Here is an 18,851-nt window from a genome sequence, read left to right as displayed (position 1 = left end):
GGCTGGCGAGGTCCGAGGGGCGTCTGGGCTGTCTGGGCTGCCTGGGCTGCTGGGCCGTGCGCAGAGCGCGGAGCGGGCAGGGCGGGCACTCAAGGGCGCTCAGATACACTCCTGGACCAGCTGGCCCCTTAAATAGTTCAGTGCAGACTAGCAAGCTGGAGTCAGCCTAATTTGTACCTTGGGAATACCTTTTATGTCACTTTGGACATCTTGGGTTCTTCATTTAGGAAATTACCATCTACCCTCCAAGATTTTTGTCTCTTAGACTTGAACTCTCCATGAATTGCCAATAAAATGGCCCAGAACCTTGCATTTCCTTTGCTTACCTCCTGTATTATAATAATTTGGCTACCCTATCTCCACGTGCTTCCCTCCAATTACTGGATTCATCACTGCTGAAATCTTCCAGTGGGTCTGGCCTGAGGGGGAGGAACAGAGCAGATGTCCAGGCTGTTTCTGCTGGGTGACTGCTATGTGGATGAAGGTAGATTGACCCTCTCCACGCCCCGCTGCCCTAGGGTGGCTGTGCAGCAGACTGGTGCTTAGGAAGATCTCCTTGCTGGGCTCTGAATTATTCCCCTGGGGTCACTTTTAGGGTAGTCATATGGTCTCTGGGGGCAATTGAGTGACAGCTTCCAGTGAGCCAATCACTAGGTGTAATGACAGCTAAGTTGTTTATTCACATTGTACAATGTGGTGGAGACATCCATCAGTCCAGAGATGGTGCCAGACGCTGATGCCTAGATAGAGAAAATTGGGGTGTCCCTGGTGAGGAAGGGAGGGCTCTCTGTGCTGTTCAAGGAAGGGTCTGGGGGCCGCAGACCCTTCAGGAACCTACAGGTTATCTTCATCATACAGAATATTTTCATGATTTCGCAAGATTTTCCTGTGCCCCGTTGTTCACACACACACACACACACACACACACACACACACACACACACACACACAGAGTTTTGTTGTTTCTTTGTTTTTAGACATGATTTTTACTTACTCAAGACCAGCTAGGAGAATTCATTGATAACACACATTTATTAAGTGCATATATGTGCAACAGCAAGTTTCAGACATGACATAGTGCATTTCTTCCTACTGAAGCCAGGAGCCATATAGTCCTCATATTGGTTAGGCTAAGAAAGAGTGTATTAATTCTAGCCACTGAGAAGGAGTAGGAGACAGATAAAATGGCATATTCTTATCTTCCCCAGAGGGCTCCCCTGGCTGTATGAATCAGAAGTAGGTCCACACCGCCATCACATTTATTATAGATGGGAGGGAGACAGTTGTGACACATGGAGGCTCCAGAGGCATCATCGATGTGTGGGGATGTGGGCAGATCAAAGGTGGCTGAGGTCTGGGAGGGCAGGTTCTCATGGCACTCACCTCTAGCAGTGGCTTCCTGTGTCACCTCAGGCTCTGGTGACCATGTAGCAACCTTAAGTTTGGTCGACTATGCTAGAAATATTGCCTTTGGAAATAAGAGGGCTTTACTACAAAAGATGGATGAAACTACTTGGGTTGAAACTGGCAAATGTGCTGAAAACTGGGTCTCTTTTACCCCCAGGAAGCTGCTATTTGAAAAGTAATAGGTATCATGGGAGGGAAAAAAAATGCGAGAATGGATTTTGTGCTGAGTTAAAACAAAAAGAGTGTTAGGCAAATGCCTTATTGCAGGGTTTTCTAGATCCATTAATATACTTAGTGCTGGAGGATTTTACAGCAGTGAAAAATCTTTACATGAAAAATTTTACTCTGTAAGACAGAATAATGGTAGATGTGTGTCATTTATACATTTGTTCCTACCCACAGAATGCCTAGCACTACGTATGTCAACTATGGCCAGGCATTAATGGCATATGCCTGTAATGCGAATGCTAGCTACTCCAGAGGCTGAGATCTAGGGATTTCAATTCAAGGCCAGCCTGAGCAGAAAAGTTCATGAGACCATTATTTCCAATGAAGCAGCAAAAAGCCAGAAATGGGTATATGGCTCAAATAGTAGAGTATCAGCCTTAATGAAAAAGCCAAAGGAGATCATGAAGCCCTGAGTTCAAGCCCCAATACCAGTACACACACACACACACATATACACACACACACACACCTCACAAAACCTGTTCACTATCACCCTAAGCTCAATGATGTCCATTCACTAGTAATAATAAATGTCTCAGTCTGCTGGATGTTGACAATGAGAACACTGTGCGTGGAGGGAGGGACCCACGGGACATTTCTATACTTGCCACTCCAACTTTACTGTGAACCTTGAAGTTTTCTTGAAAAAAAAGTCGATTTAACCAGGTGCCAGTGGCTCACACCTGTAATCATATCTGCTGAAGAGGCTGAGATCTGAGGATAGTGGGTCAAAACCAGCTCCAGCAGGAAAGCCCATGAGACTTGTATTTCCAACTCATCACGACAAAAAGCCATAAGTGAAGCTGTGACTCAAGTGGTAGAGCACTCGCTTTGAGTACAAACGCCCAGGGACAGTGCCTAAAAGTCAATCTAGTGAATACGTGAATAAGTGATGAATGTATAGTCCTAAACTATGTCAACAACAATGAAAGATATGTGGTACTTTCCGAGGAGTAATAGAAAAAGTCTTTTCCACAACAGTGACTGAGAGATTGATTGATGAGGTTTGGTCTACTATTTATTATTTGTGATTTTTTTAATATGAGCTTAATTTTTTAATAAAGGAACTTAATTTTATTTTGGGGTTTTTTTGGGGGGGGGGTCCGGTCGTGAGGTCTGAACTCTGGGCCTGAGCGCTGTCCCTCAGCTCTTCAGTTCACTTGAGCCACAGCACCACTTCCGGCTTTTTGCTTTTTGCTTATGTGGTGCTGAGGAATCGAACCCAGGGCCTCAGGCATGCAAGGCAAGAGTTCTACCACTGAGCCACCTTCCCAGCCCCAAGGAACTTACTTTAAATAAAACCAGAAAGCAAAGAAAAAGAAAGCTGATTCTAATACCAAATTTTCTAATACAGGATTCTTTTTTATTAACAGTAATTTTGGGTTTTTTCTGGTTCTGGTGCTTGAACGCAGGGACTGGATGCTGTCCTGAGCTTTTTTTCTCAAGCTTAGTGCTTGAGTCACAGATCTACTTGTGGATTGGGGGGCAATTAACTAGGGAAAAGAGTCTTATGAGCTTTCCTGCCCAGGTGGGCTTTAAACCATGATTATCAGATCTCAGCCTCCTGAGTAGCTAGGATTACAGATGTGAGCCACCCGCACCTAGTTTATTAATGGTATCTTAAAAGCACTCTCTTAACTACAGCTCTATCTCGTTAGCCAAAAATCTTAGAAGAACAAAAGTTTTAAGAAACATCCTTTACGAAACCCTGAGCAAAATTCACCATTTCTTGGACATAAATTCCTCAAATGGAAGCAGATTTACAATATCTCATAAAAACACCAATGAGACCTAAAATATCACATGCAGCCCAATTGCTATGGCCAGGGTTACACTGTCAGAATCCAAAGGAGTCTGAATGGACTCTAGAAAATGCACGTAGCATCTTCCCAGCACTGGCCAAAGGTGGAAGAACTCTCAGCCTTGGACTAGCATTAGCGTGCACACTGAGGAAGCTTGTGCCAAAGTCTGCTGAGAGTGTATCAAATATCCATATATCTCTTCCTGTCACAGCCTTCATTGGAAACATGTGACTTGTGTTGGCCATTGACATGTGAGTGGTGTTGGAGCAATTAGCCTCCAAAGCGCACTGCCATCTTCCTTCCCCCTGCCTCGGTGATGCTGGAGGCCACATGTTGCATGTAACAGGACCACACAACAGAAGTCCTCCCAGGATGTCCATTAGGGAAGGCCATGAGACTAGCTTCCTTAACCTGCCCTGGATTTGGAAATCAAAATTACTTTCTGTTGTGTGCAGGTACTCAGATTTCATAGTTTGCCCACTGAGCCTGTCGGGCTGAATTGTCAGAATCCAAGCATAAGAGTTGGATGGCAGAAATACCTCCTATCTGCCAATGCTCTTAATGAAGTTTACATCCATCATCAGAAATGCACTTTCTGATCTCTATCAAATCTTCTCTGTTCCTCTTTTCTCCTAAGCTTCTTGAAAGAACAATCTACATCTCATAAGACTAAAAACAACTATGTATGGGTATGTACTAAGTGCTTGGCATTAAATCATTCTCAAACATTATTTCATTAAATTCCATTCTCATGGCAACTTTATGAGATAACAGCTGTTATGAACCACTTCTACTGACAAGGAAACCAAGGCCTATAAAACAGAAGCATCCTACCTAAGTCATACAGTCAGGGACAGACAGTCCTCCTGGTTCCAGGTCTCGTGACCAAGTGGTTAATTCTTCCTCACACTCCTCAGGATAAAATCTCAGCTCTTCACTGACAAGAACAGGCCTCTCTGATCCTTTTCTGCTGCTACCTCTTCAGATAGGGGCTTTTGTTTCCCTCCAGCGCTGCTGAGCCCCTCCAGTTTCATTCTTCACATTCCAGCAGCAATAACCAATTTATATTCTTGTGTCAATACTGGGGCTTGATCTCTCTGGGTCTTTGGCTCTCGTTTGGGTTTTCCAAAAAGCTCCAGGCATTCTACCACTTGAGCCATATACCTACTTCTGGCTTTTTAACACTAGTTAATTGGCGATAAGAGTCTCATAGACTTTCCTGCCCTGAAGGCTAGCTTCAACCCCAAATCCTCAGTTCTAAGCCTCCTGAGTAGCTCAGATTACAAACATGAGCCACCAGTACCAGGATAACAATAACTAATTTTTGCCATGCAAGAACTCTGGCTCCAAAGCCCATGTTTTCCTTTTGTACCCCTATGAGCTCCCTCCTGGTCTCTGAAACCTCTGCACTTGTTACCTCAGCTGAGTCTGCCCAGCCCTCCATGAGGCTTCTTTACTCTCCCCTGGACTACCCCTGGATCTTCCTTGGTTTTTTATCTTACTCATATTGCATTATCTTTTTCTTTTTTTTTTGGTTGGTCATGGGGCTTGAACTCTGGGCGTGGGCACCGTCCCTCAGCTCTTCAGCTCTACCACTTGAGTCACAGCACAGTTTTCTGGTGGTTTTATTAGAGATAAGAGTCTCATGGACTTTCCTGCCTTGGCTGGCTTGGAACTATGATCCTCAGATCTCAGCCTCTTGAGTAGCTAGGATTACAGGTGTGAGCCATTGGTGCCCAGCTTGCATTATCTTTGTTTATGACCATATCTCCCTGAGGAATAGAGATCATTTTCTCCATCCCTATATACTCAGTGTTATAGATCAGGTCATTACTTACTTGGGTCAGGTTATTAGTTAAGGTGAAACCTATGTTTTCTTTCTTTCTTTCTTTCTTCCTTTCCTCCTTTCTTTCTTCCTTCATTTTGTGTTGGTACTGGGGCTTGAACTCAGGGCCTTGCACTCTCTCTTGGGTTTTTCACTCAAGGATAGTACTCTACCATTGAGCCACATTTTCACTTCTGGCTTTTTGCTGGTTAATTGGAGATAAGAGCCTCCTGAACTTTTCTGCCTGGGCTGGATTCGGACTGTGATGCTCAGATCTCAGCCTCCTGAGTAGCTAGGATCACAGGCATGAGCCACCAGTACTTTAACATTTTGGGGCCTTTTTTTGAGGCAACAGGGAAAGTATTAACTCCTAGCCATCCTAGAATTGGCTTTCTGATGCCTCCTGACAAATCTTAAATCTTGCCACTAGATAAGTGCTGACTCCTTCTTCCTACTGATAACCTGAGTGTTCTTAAAGATTTCATATCCACTGGACCATGGTTGTGAGAAATACATGACTTAGAAGGAGCATTTGCTAGGGAGTCAGGGAAGATGAACTCTAGGTGTTAGGATCCTCCATCCAATGCAGGGTCAAGATATATTGGAACTCTGAGGCAGTGGGATCTTAGATGTCCCAATGTCCCATTTAATGACCACTGTACATGCAGAAGAGACATGGCCTGAGATGAGGAGTTCCTTAGGAGAGAGAGAGGCAACCTGACCCTATATGAGTTTTATAAGTTTATTGGTGGGACACAGAAACAGGAAGGTGAGGCCAAAACAAAGCCTACAGCTCAGAGATGGAGAGTGCAATCCCCATGATTGGTTGGACCAGCCTAGAGAGGTACTCCCAGCCCTGTGATGGACGGTGATCCTGCCAGACGTATTCTGCAATCAGGTGCTTGGTCTGAGTTGGTGCTGGCCTAAGAGGACACAATTCTTACAGGGTTATTCATCAATACATCTGAAGCCTTGTATACCCAAGGAGCACCCGGCCAGGGTGTGAAGGGTAGCAAGAGGATTGGGATCATCTTAGAGCAAACCTTCCCCTGCAAGAGGACATGCAGTCAGAGAAAGGCCCGGCTCCTCACCAGGAAGGGGAGGTTGGGTTAAGAGGTCTCTGTATTTGTGATAGAAGAGTGGCAAGATGACTCCACTCCTAGAATCCTGCATTCTGTTTAAGAAAGACTAAGATGAGAGACCAAAGAGGAGGAAGCAATATTGGAGCTAATGAAAGGAAGGACAGGATGGCAAATGGGACAAATGAACTTCCTAGAGAAGAAACCCAGGCAGAGTAGATGCTGGAGAATGAGGCTGTCACTCTATCTTGTGGCTTTCTTGGTAGGTGAGCCCAGGACCAAGTTCTTCCCTGGAGCATCCTTGAATTCGCTTGCACTTCCAAGCCTAGTCTTGGGCTCCCCACAGGAGCTGCAGTTCCCAGTGCCAGTGACACAGCCCCCAGAGAGCATGCTATAGCCCCCACCAACAGAGCTGGACCGGTAGCCATAGGTGCCAGTACCATTGAACCCAAAGCCGGTTCCTGCCCCTGCTGTCCCAGCTGTGGAGCTGCTGATGACCGCTGTGAAGAAGGGAAAGGGGAGGAATCAGTGTGTCTCTCAAGCTAAAGGAGGCCCCAAGTTCCCTCCAACCTTGACCCCAACTAGCTCAAATATCTCCCTCCTAAGCAAACTCTTCCACTGACCGTGAACTTGGGTTTAATGATGTATATTCAATTCTCAAGCCATTCAAACTCCAGGACAAACAGTCCAGATGCCACATGGTTCCCTGCTCATTCTATTTTCCCCCTCTACTTCTGGAGCTTGACCTCTGGGACCCGGCACTGTGCCTTAACTTTTTCACTCAAGGCTTGCACTCTACCACTTGAGCCACAGATCCACTTCCAGCCTTTTACTGGTTAATTGAAGACAAAGTCTCACAGATATTCCTTCCCCAGGCTGGCATCAAATGATGATCCTAAGATCTCAGCCTCCTAAGTAGCTAGGATTACAGGCATAAGCTACCAGTGCCTGGCCCCTTGCTTGTCCTTGAAGTGAACAAGAGTAGCAGGGACTTCTTTTCAAAGGACAGAGATAGCCAATAAGCCAAGTTCTAGCACTTAACCTTAGAATACATTGCTAAGATGCTTCTTTTAAGTGAACTTCCTAATGGCTTAAATTAAGGAATCAGGACTGGACCCTAGCTTAGGAGGGGACAGGGGCAGATTACAACTGATTTGCACAGTGTCTTCTTTTCCATAAGTCTCCACTGTGGGAGGAGGCAGCTGGTTCTCTGGAATCACTGTTTCCTCCAGGAGGAAAGCTGAGGTAGGCAGGGCAGGAAATGTGCTGTGCTACCCTGTAGCTGGGAGCTGGCTCTGCTAGGAAAGAAGCAATTCCAAATGGCAGTTGGAGGTGGGACAGGGAACAGAGCTCAGACTGTGCCACGGTGGTCCTGATAATTGACATTAACTCACTTCGTGTTTGTTGATTGCCTAAACATATGCCCTCACAGATGTGAAATACTCACAAATGCTCACAGAGTTGGTATATTCTCCAGACATCCTGCACACAGAGAGAAAACAGAGAAGATCCCCATTACATGAATCCCAGACATCATCTGCCATATCTACATAGGCCTTGAGGACCTGGGCGCCAGAAACATTAACTCTCCCCCCTGCCTCCGGCATCTCTTTCCCTCACCCATTTTCCACTTCAGAGTTGTGAGGACTGGGGTTATACTGTAGGGGAGGAACATATAAAGCAACAAAAAACAACATGGTATCTTATAAATACGTTAGAAACAATAGCAAGAAAGAAAAAAACCACTTGCGTCCCAATCTTGGGGTTCATTTCACTTAACTTCATCTTATCTGGTCATATGTACATAGCTTTTGACCTTTTCTGCTTGTCCCAGACATATACTAGTTATTGCAAATAAGGGAAACTATGATTCTTTGGGCCTGGCTTATTTCACTTAATATAATTTTTCCAAGTCTTTCCATTTCCTAACAAATGGGGCGATGTCATTCTTCTAATGGAGGCATAAAATTCCATTGTTTATATATGTACCACATTTTGTTTTCACTGTATTTGATGTCAGTATAATTTGGGAGGGGGAGGGAAAAAACAAAATGTTTAAATAAGGATACAGGTGGACCTATTGTAACAATGAGATGTACAAGACACTATGTTGAAAAAATGAACTTTACAATTTAGGGGGGATCAGGGGAGAGTGTAGTTGTGGAGGTGGGAGGGAAGGGATGGTAGGGGAAAAACAAAGGAGGAGGAGACAACAATGCTTGATAAGAAATGTACTCATTACCTTGTTCATATAACAGTAACCCCTCTGTACAGTATTTTCACAATAAAAAAAAGTATTAATTTTTTTTTAAAAAGAGATGTAGGACTGGGGACCCTGGGGTCCCTACACCAACACCATTCCTATGGATTTCTCATGAGCCCATTGCTTTACTGCTGAGAGGCTACTGCTTGAATTAATAGATGAATGGAAATATTAGGATCAGAGTTGCTACTAAGGAGCTAGCTATGCAGCTTTCTGAAATTCTCCACTCTGTGCTGTGGGTTTTGTGTATTAGTCCTTGTGTGCTAGCCTTCCAACTATTGCCATAAGCATCTTACATTGTCCAAGATTTATATTTTGGAGACTGCGGGTATGGCTCAAGTAATAAAGTCCCTGCCTAGCAAGCATGAAGCTCTGAGTTCAAAGCCTAGTATGACAATAATAACAATAATAATAAATTATAAAAATAAAACTAAATTATATATAATTATAGTTATATATCATATATCCTATATAACATATAAAATTTTACATATGATATACTATATATGGGGTATTTTGAACTGATCCAACCTTTTATAAGGTAAGTATATTTTTCTTAAAAGGAAGTTGTGAAGAAGAGTAAAAGAAAGGGTGGCATTGTCTAAAAAGAATTGTATTCTTTACCTGACTTATGAAAATGGCAACCCCTCTATACAACACCTTAATAATAACAATAAAATTATATTTTAAACTTGTATATCATCATGGATAAGTAGGAAAACTAACATACTTAACCAAGTAAGGGGAAGAGGTAGCGCTACAAAAAAAATGAAAATGAAATCATTTAATCTGGGGAAGAACTGCTATTACAGTCTTCTGAGAGACTTCTGGGCTTGGGATCCCACTGTCTCTTTGTTAATGGGAGGCATTTGCAAGTGCCTGCGGCTTGCTGAGACTCCCTCTGAACTCTAAAGGACGTTGCTTTCACATTACCTGACTGGATGCTGTTCCAGGCTATGTATGTGGGCAAACTGAAAAGCATCCTCAGCCCTCCCAGCTGTCTGCACCATGCATGCTGGGAAACTGAGGCAGAGGGGAAGATGACAATGGCTCTCTCAGCCCCTCCACCCACTCGCCTGCACTCCTCGCCCTCCAGCAGCTTGCGGTAGGTGGCGATCTCGATGTCCAGGGCCAGCTTCACACTCATGAGCTCCTGGTGCTCACGCAGCATTCGGGCCAGTTCCTCCTTGCTCTGCTGGAGGCGGTTTTCCAGCTCATCCAGCTTGGTCCGGGCATCTTTGAGGGCACAGTCACCCCGCTGCTCTGCATCCGTGATGGCTGTCTCCAGGTTGGAGCACTGTGGAGCAGGGAGGGTTCATCATCCCCTGGGCTCTACAGTGCCTGGACCTCGCTTCCTCCAAGTACACTAGATGACTGGACCCTCCTCCCTCCTGCCTTACTTTCTAAAGCAGAAACCCAGCCACATGTGGGACAAGGGAAACTCCTGGGAAGCATATCATTCTGAATCCTGTGGCTTTTTTAAAAGACCCTATAATCAAATCCTACTTCAAGTGAGAGTAAAAGGCAGGTGAAAGGGGTTCTGAGATGAGGAGCAAAGAGAGGGAGCTGGCACAGAGGGTTTCTGAGCAGCCTACCCCGCCCTTAGGAGAGATTCGGGAACCCCAGTCCCTCACCTGTTTCTTCACGCTCTCAATCTCCGAGCGCAGCCTCTGGATGAGCCGACTCAGCTCTGAGATCTCATTCCTAGTGTGTTTGAGGTCATCCCCATGCCGGCCAGCTGCCAGCTGCAGCTCCTGGAACTGGGGTGGAGGGAGGGGAGAGAGAAGGGGGGGCGGAGCCAAAGCAGAGATGTGACTTAGAGCTAGGTGAACCCCGCCTGGCACAGAGACCATGCCTGGAGAGCTTGGCAGAGGTCAGAAGCAGTCCCCATACTCACTAAGCTAACAGAAGCCTCCATTTCAAACCACTTGTCACTGAAGTTATTTGCGTTAAGCTTAACCATCTCCTGAGTTTGATTTGTCCAAAAGAACTATTAGACGTCCTGTATTCTCCACACTGAATCTTTATTAATACCCATCTGCAGAGGCAGCCCTCCTTTCCCTGTAGTTCTTCAAGGTCAAGGTCAAACTCCTACCTAATCCTTTCTCATTGCCCCTGCCCATCATCTATTTGGCTCCCAGCTTCACCAAATATGTCCTATTCATATCTCTTGAGTGTGCAAAAGCTTCCTCCTCTACCTGGACGCCTCTTCCCTCTCCCTTTTCTCTAGCTAGTTCCCACTCTGTCATGGCATAGCCACTTCCTCAGGCCTTTTCTGATCTCATGCTTGGGGGCAATTCAGTTTCTGTTACCCTGGATACACCAGTCCATAATGCAATGAGACCACACTGTATCATGATGTCACCCTTCTGTACTTTCCTCATCACACTCAGAATGAATGGGTATCTGATCTTTTTTATTTCAGAATTCCCAGGATCTGGCATAGTGCCTTGTTGGTGCTCAATATGTCTGATGAATGAACAAATAAATGAAGGAATGAGCAAATGAACAGAAAAGGGAGTCAATTAGCTGTCCATTTGTATGTTCTCCTTCTTAGCTTAAGTGGATCCTAGGCTATAGGCCTGGGCTGGGCTGGGGGTTGAGAGGGCTTGGCCCAGAGGCATATTTTGTATGTTTGGTGGGAGCCAGTACAACTAGCCATGAATCTTGGGTCATTTACTACTTTTGGATTCTTCCTGCCTTTGGTGTTGCCATTGAATAGGCCACAGAGACAACATGGCTTAATGGGAACACACAATAAGAGTGACCTTCAGTGAGCAGGAGATAGATAATATGCTGCCCTGTCCCCTGACACTGGGTCCTAATCTCCTGCCTAAGCACCATGGAGCTAGCAGTCAGTCCCCTAAGACTTAGATCCAGCTCCACCACTTGTCAGCTAAAGGCCCTTGGCTGTTTCTTTAAATGGAAAATTATGAAAAATGTAAGCTTTCATATGACTGTAGTTAGACATTTTGCTTAGTGCATACCCACCCCTCACTAGAGAAGCAGAGGTCCATACAGATAACCCCAAACAGCCAGTGGCCCACGAGTCATGTCTATGCAGACCTTTCTTCTGGAAAGATTGTGGGGGTGACCACCTGGGGCTGAGGTCACATGTTCATTCCCAGTCCTAGCTCATGACAATAATGAACAAGGGTCTGGTGTCCATCCCTCAAGTCTATATTGTCTCCTAGTCCCTGAGACCCTCTCTCCTCTCCCCAAAGGCCAAACCTCCCCATCCCAGCTTGACAAGGAGAAGTGGAAGAAGAGATAAAGTCTCCCAGGAGTGATTTCCCTAGGGAAAGAGCCTGGTAAGAGCAAGGAACAATTAAAAAGTTTCCATCTTGATCTGAGAAACCAAATTACCTGAAGAGTCGCCTCCTACCCACACCTGGGTAGATCTAAGATCTAAGGGACTTGAACACCCGCTTTGTCCTTGGGGTTAGACTTGAGTGAAAAGATAGGAGTTCCCTGATATCAAAGCACACTGAGCAGAGCCCTAATTTATTCTACTGAATGAGACAGATGAGGTGCTAACTATTCATATTTCCCCTCCCTCAAACTCAGTCTCTAGGAAATCAGTACTTACCTACTCCCATAGATCCAGGTCCCAACTCTGGACTCTGTTTACACCACATTCATTTGCACCCAGCGTTGTGTACCCTCCAATGTCCACCACAGAAGGACTAAGGTCAAAGCTGTGTCTTCCTCTTTCGAGCTTCCCTTAGTGCCCAGGACAGTGCTGGGTTCCCAACAAACTGTGGGCCACGGTGGGTCACACGGACTAAACAAATATGGCACCACAGTCCCTGCCCACATGACTAAGGCAGCTGTGCAGCCTCACCTTGGTCTGGTACAGCGTCTCTGCCTCAGCCTTGCTCTTCAGGGCAATGTCCTCATACTGGGTACGGACCTCGGTGATGATGCTGTCCAGGTCCAGGTTCCGGTTATTGTCCATGGACAGGATGACGGATGTATCACTGATGTGGGACTGCATCTGAGCAATCTCCTGCAAGAGACAAGGTAGCATGAGGGAAGTGCCAAGGTGATAGCCCAACCCATCAGCATGACCCCACACCATCCTAAGCAGGTGCCATGAGAGCTGAATCCCCAAAGGCTAGCTGAGCCTGTGAGCCCAAGCTTCAAATCCACATCGACACACCAAGAATAAAACAGTCCATGTCTGTCACCTGAGACAGGGCCAGAGTGGAGAAGGTAGGGGGAAAGCACCTGGCTTGTACTGCCCAAAGGACTCTCAGGACACAAAAGCTCATGTATGCTTGGTTAAACATGAAGGCTTGAAGCCAGATATTCCTAAAAGAGCTTTAAAAAAAAAAAAGCCAAGTGCTGGTGGCTCACACCTGTAATCCTAGCTACTCAGGAGGCTGAGATCTCAGAATCATGGTTCAAAGCCAGCCCAAGCAAGAAAGTCCATGAGAGTCTTACCTCCAATTACCCAACAAAAAGGCAGAAGTGGAGCTGTGGCTTGAGTAGTAGAGAGAGAAAGAGAGAGAGAGAGGGAGAGGGAGAGGGAGAGGGAGGGGAGAGGGAGGGAGGGAGGGAAGGAGGGAGGAAGGAAGGAAGGAAGGAAGGAAGGAAGGAAGGAAGGAAGGAAGGAAGGAAGGAAGGAAGGAAGGAAGGAAGGAAAGAGGGGGACAGAGGAAAGGGAGGGAGGGATGAAGGGAGGAAGGAAGGAAGGAAGGAAGGGAAAGAAGAAAGAAAGAGAGAGAGAGGGAGGGAAAGGAAGGAAGGGAAAGAAAGAAAGAAAGAAAGAAAGAAAGAAAGAAAGAAAGAAAGAAAGAAAGAAAGAAAGGAAGGAAGGAAGGAAGGAAGGAAGGAAGGAAGGAAGGAAGGAAGGAAGGAAGGAAGGAAGGAAGGAAGGAAGGAAGGAAGGAAGGGAAGGAAAAAGAAAAATGAACTACAAAAAATAAGAAGAGTCCCCATCCCCTTGGGGATTCTAGCCCAATACCCCAGGAAACGCCTCAAACGGCAGAAAAAAAAAAAGATGATCAGGAATGAGAATATGCTTGGCTGAAGTTAGTGAGATTCCCTCAAGGACCATGGTGTCCTGGAAGTTGTGACAGCAGGACATCAGAGGTAGCACAGGAACTGATAAACACCAGGGTAGAGGAGCCCTTCTGTCTTTGATCCACAAAGCCCCCAAATGCTGGAGATCCTGAGCTCTTAAGCTTCCTGAAGGTGGGCTGGGAAGGTGGCTTAGTGGTAGAGTGCTTGCCTAGCATGCATGAAGCCCTGGGTTCGATTCCTCAGCACCACATACACAGAAAAAGCCACACGTGGCACTGTGACTCAAGTGGTAGTGTGTTAGCCTTGAGAAAAAGAAGCTCAGGGACAGAGCCCAGGCCCTGAGTTCAAGCCCCAGGACTGACAAAAAAAAAAAAGGTTTTTAAAAGGCCCAAAGAAACATAGGTCCCATGGTTTCCCTTATTTGCAGTATCTAGTATGTGTATGAGTCAAGCGGGAAAGGTCAGATAATGTGATGTTAGGAAAATGAACCCTTAGATATGTATTTTAATGTTTTTTCTTTCATGCATTTGTTTCTAACGCATTTATAAGATTATCTCTTTGTTGCTTTGTATGTCCCTCCCCCACAGTATATAACCCCTGCTTTCACTATATTTGATGTCAGTATAACTTGTGGAGGAGATGGGGAAAAACAAGTCGTTTAAGGATACAGGTGGACCTGTTGCAACAATGAAAAGTACAAGTTGTCATGTCGAAAACGAGCTTTACAACGTTGGTGGGGGGGGGGGATTGGGTTGGGGGGGAGGCTGGGAAGGGATGTGAAGGGTAAACAAAGGAGGAGGCTGCAATACTTGATAAGAAATGTACGCATTATCCTGCCCATGTAATTGTAACCCTTCTGTACAGTGTGTTCACACACAAAAAAAAATTAAAATTAAAAAGAAAAAAAATTTTAAAAAGAAATGTACGCATTATCCTGCCCATGTAATTGTAACCCCTCTGTACAGTATGTTCACAAAAAAAAAAATAAAATAAAAATTTAAAAAAGGAAAAAAAAAAGCTTCCTGAAGGTAACTGACCACTCATCTCACATCTGTCCTTACGGAAGACAGAGCCAGAAGTGTGCAAGGCAGCCTTACCCCCTCATACAGGCACTTGAAGAACTTGATTTCTCCATCCAAAGCATCCACCTTGGCCTGAAGCTCCACCTTGCTCATGTACGCTGCATCCACATCCTAAGGAGAACCAGAGACACCTGACACCATCTTTCTTTAAGCCCTGATAAGCCTCTTCCCCAATGACATCCCAGCTCTCTGCACCTAACTGCCTCAGAGAATAAAGACCCGCTGGCAGGAGCATAACTTTCAGCTAGGACTCACCTCAAGACCTTGGACAAAATCCTTGGGCCTTCTGTCTCTTTCCCAAAGTCCTAGCACAGGAGCCAGCTCCTCCACGTCACTGAGCAGTCAGTGAGCCAATGACAGCCACGGCAATTTACCAGTAATGAGTAGAAGGAACATCCCTACCCTCTCAGAGAGCATCCTGTGCTTAGGCACAAGGACAGGAGCTGGGGACTGACAGCTCAGCTGGAGTCCTGTTTCCATTTACACAAAAGTTAGAAACTGATGTAGAGATTGGCACTGGACAGTCATCAAGTGTCCAAAATGTCCCAGGCAGCAAATCTCCATCTCCTACTCCAGTCCCTTCCGTGAGGAAGACAAGCCTGAATCCCTCCTCTGCTCTTACTCTGTACCCACCCTTGGGGACCCAAGGCCAGAAACCCACCTCACCTTCTTTTTTTTTTTTAGGTCAGTCTTGGGGCTTGAACTCTGGGCCTGGGTGTTGTCCCTCAGTTCTACAGCTCAAGGCTAGCACTCTACCACTTGAGCCACAGTGCCACTTCTGGCTTTTTCTACTTATGTGGTGCTGAGGAATTGAACCCAGGGCCTCATGCATGCAAGGCAAGCGCTCTACCACTGAGGCACCTTCCCAGCCCCACCTCACCTTCTTAAGCACCACAAAGTCATTCTCTGCAGTTGTACGCTTGTTTATTTCCTCTTCGTACCTGTGGGAAAAGCATCAGTGAGAAGATCAGGGGCGGGGGGGGGGGGGGGGGGGGGGGGTTGCACGAGCATGCTGGTCTTGGTCTTGAACTCAAGGCCTATACACTGTCCCTGAGCTTCTGTGCTCAAGGCTAATGCTCTACCATTTGAGCCACACCTCCACCTCCAGCTTTTTTGTGGTTAATGGGAGGTAAGAGTCTCACGGACTTTCCTGCCTGGGCTGGCTTCAAACCACACACTCCTCCTCAGCCTCCTGAGTAGCTAGGATTATAGGCATGAGCCACCAGTGCTTGTCTCCCCATAATACATATTTTTCATGGATATTGTTCTACATCTTGGCAACTCTCCAAACTGACTAAGACTACTTGGCCAAGTTGTGGCTAGGGTCCCAGTCCACAGCTAATGACAAGTGGGTCTGAATTTTCTCTGACGTCTGGAGACTAAGTTGGTTCTTCTTCTCCCTATCAGCATCTAAAGCAGGAACATGCCAGCCCCCACACACACACCCTTATCCATGCTTCTTGGGAAGCCTTGATGCCTGATTCCCCTACCAATGACTCCCTATCATCCCCAAGGCAGGAGCTACAAAGACCTATAGAAGAAGGGGCATGTCTCAAATGTGCAGGACCTCAGGGAACCCAACACCTTCTGCCCTGCTCAGGGTCTCCTTGAAATTAGGTGAGCATAGGAACCAGAAATCTGGGATATACACACACAGGGGTTCTCTAGTAGGGAGAAGAAGGGGAAGCATGCCAAGCTGGCTGTGTCCACTGTCTAGCCACCTGGTTGTCCAGAACTCACTTGCCTTGGCAAGTGAGTTTAGCTAGGTTGCTCTCCTCGAATTCAGAGGCAGATGTCCCAGTGCCTGCTGGGAAAGCACAGCCCCAGAAGGTAATTTAGGCTGGGCACCAGGACCCTACTCACCTCTTCTTGTAATCCTCCACCACGTCCCTCATGCTCCTCAGCTCCGAGTCCAACCTCACCCGGTCCCCAGACAGGGTCTCCAGCTGCTTCCGCAGGCTGCTGATATGGCCCTCATAAATGGGCTCCAGACTCTTTCTGCAGTTGTTCAGGTCCAGCTGCTGCAGCAGCTCCCACTTGGTCTCCAGCACCTGATTCTGCTGCTCCAGGAAGCGCACCTGGAACCCAAATTAACACTCCACCTAGAAATCACCCCCAGTCAATGGTTTCAAAAGAAAAAGGAGAAGGAAAGAAAGATAGGAGGTTTCCTTCTGTCCTATTTGACACAAGTAGAGGATGACCAGCCCACAGGCTGTATGAGACCTACAAAGTCATTTAGTGTATTACAAGACAGACATGCAATGCTTCCCTTAGGCTGCTTTTAGGCCTCTGCCTAGGTCCATAATCTTGTATGAGCCACACCATAATATTATAAATATCCAATTGGCTCTTGGCAGAAGAGGATTTCCCACTCTTGCAAGCCACCTTCCAACCTAGAACCCTTTGTTCAATAGAGGTGCTTGCCCAGGAGGCAGCCTCTGAGATCAAGATGGGCTCCAGCATCTTCATTTTCCTCTGTTTGTCAAGACCTAGACACTTGCTTCCTCCCTGTCCACACCACACCTGCCAGGCCCAATGTGTGTATTCATCTTGGGCTGCCTCTTGAAGACAAGTCCTGATACACACAAGCCAGCCTGTGCTGACCTTCCTGTTCTTGGGCCCCTCTGCTCAGAGCTGGCAACCTAGCCTCTCTCCATTTGCTTGAAAGCACCCATCCCCACATAAGACCTGTCATCCTGCATGTGTTCCCTCTCCTAAGGGATTGCTATGGCCCACCTCAGTCTGGAAAACTATTCATGCTTCACCACCCACCTTACTGACTTCCTAAGCCCAGGAAGTTTTTATTTCCTAAGACTCTCCTACAAGTCAGCCTCCAATAGTTTGCAAACTTGATCGTGCACAAGCATTACCTAAAGAACTTATCAAAACACACACTCCTGGGCTCCTAGAGTTCTAGAGGTCCCTGTCAGCCTCTGGCCCCTCCTCTGCCTGGCTTCAAAGTCTCAGGGGCTGAAGCTCTGCCCACTCTTCATCCTCCTTCCCAGATGAAGCTCTCTAGTTCCTTGTATCCTTCTACCCCCATCCCTCAACTCTGTGATGCAGGACATTGTCAGAAAGTGTCCTGCTGGTTCCAACCAGCGGATTCCAGGGTGACAGATAAAGAAATGCTCATGCAGCGATATCACAGAATATCATTTATTAATATTCCAATTACTACCATGAGGCAAGAAATGAGCTTAACGGACAGACATGGTTAAACTGAAGATGACTTCCCCAGTCTCCACTTCATAAGTTCAAGGTAGCCCAGGGCAAACAAAATAGTTACAAGAAAATGGACAAAAGAGCATATTCCAAGGGGTAGGTGGCAAAAAAAATCCAAGAAACACTTAAGAGGTTTGGTAAGGGGTCTAGAAATTTTCTCACTAAGGCAAGTCCATACAGGAACTTTTGTCTTTTGACAGGAATACTGCAAATGCTCAAATACTCAGACACCTGTGTATTCATTTAGACACAAGATAAAAACCCATACCACCAGGGTTTCCCACTGATATCATTCCAACTTCAAGCATACTCTCAAATCCCCTGCAGCCAATCTCAGGCCTCACTGGAGCATTAGGGTTCCCACGGTGTCCCTCCTGGAAGGTGTCCCCCTTTCCTCTGTTCCAGATAAGGAGATGTGGGGGAGGGGAGGGATGGCTGTCCCTATACCCACCTTGTCAATGAAGGAAGCAAACTTGTTGTTCAGCACTTTGATCTGCTCCCGCTCCTGTGCCCGAACTTTCTGGATCTCAGGGTCCAGCTCCACATTGAGGGGGGCCAGGAGACTCTTGTTGACAGTCACCTGGTGGATACCTCCAGGTAGACACATGGATGGACTCGAGGACCCCATGGCCACACTGCCAAACATACTACCAGCAAAGCCGCTGGCCCGATTCCGGCAAAACCCATAGCCCCCTGCCCGGCCACTGCTGCTGGGGCCATTGAAAGAGGTGTTCCGTGCACCCCCCAGGCTGTAGAGGCTCCGACTGCTGAAGCCCCCTCCGAACCCTTTGCCTCCTGCCCGGTAGGAGGCTGAGCTGCCTCCAGAGAGCACCGCAGAGCAGCCGCTGAAGCCCCGGTTGGCTGCTGCTCCAGACTTGCAGGTGAATTGGCGGCTCATGCTGAGCAGGCCAGAGA

General features: G+C 46.6%; 1 protein-coding gene across 1 annotated transcript; it reads right to left on the bottom strand.

Annotated features, from left to right (window-relative positions):
• Nucleotides 1-6,584: 6,584 nt before the first annotated feature.
• On the bottom strand, nucleotides 6,585-18,851 carry LOC122098371 (keratin, type II cytoskeletal 73). Its single transcript, XM_042668765.1, has 9 exons — nucleotides 18,388-18,851; nucleotides 16,578-16,792; nucleotides 15,595-15,655; nucleotides 14,730-14,825; nucleotides 12,449-12,613; nucleotides 10,239-10,364; nucleotides 9,681-9,901; nucleotides 7,789-7,823; nucleotides 6,585-6,841 (listed from the first exon to the last, which is right to left on the bottom strand). The coding sequence occupies exons 1-9, from the start codon at nucleotides 18,832-18,834 to the stop codon at nucleotides 6,585-6,587; spliced, it is 1,623 nt and encodes a 540-aa protein (XP_042524699.1). The 5' UTR covers nucleotides 18,835-18,851.

Source organism: Dipodomys spectabilis, unplaced genomic scaffold (genome assembly GCF_019054845.1).
Source record: "Dipodomys spectabilis isolate Male_0828 unplaced genomic scaffold, ASM1905484v1 ptg000477l, whole genome shotgun sequence".
Lineage (NCBI taxonomy): Eukaryota > Metazoa > Chordata > Mammalia > Rodentia > Heteromyidae > Dipodomys > Dipodomys spectabilis.
Note: the sequence above shows the minus strand (reverse complement) of the source record. Positions and strands in the feature narration are given on the sequence as shown.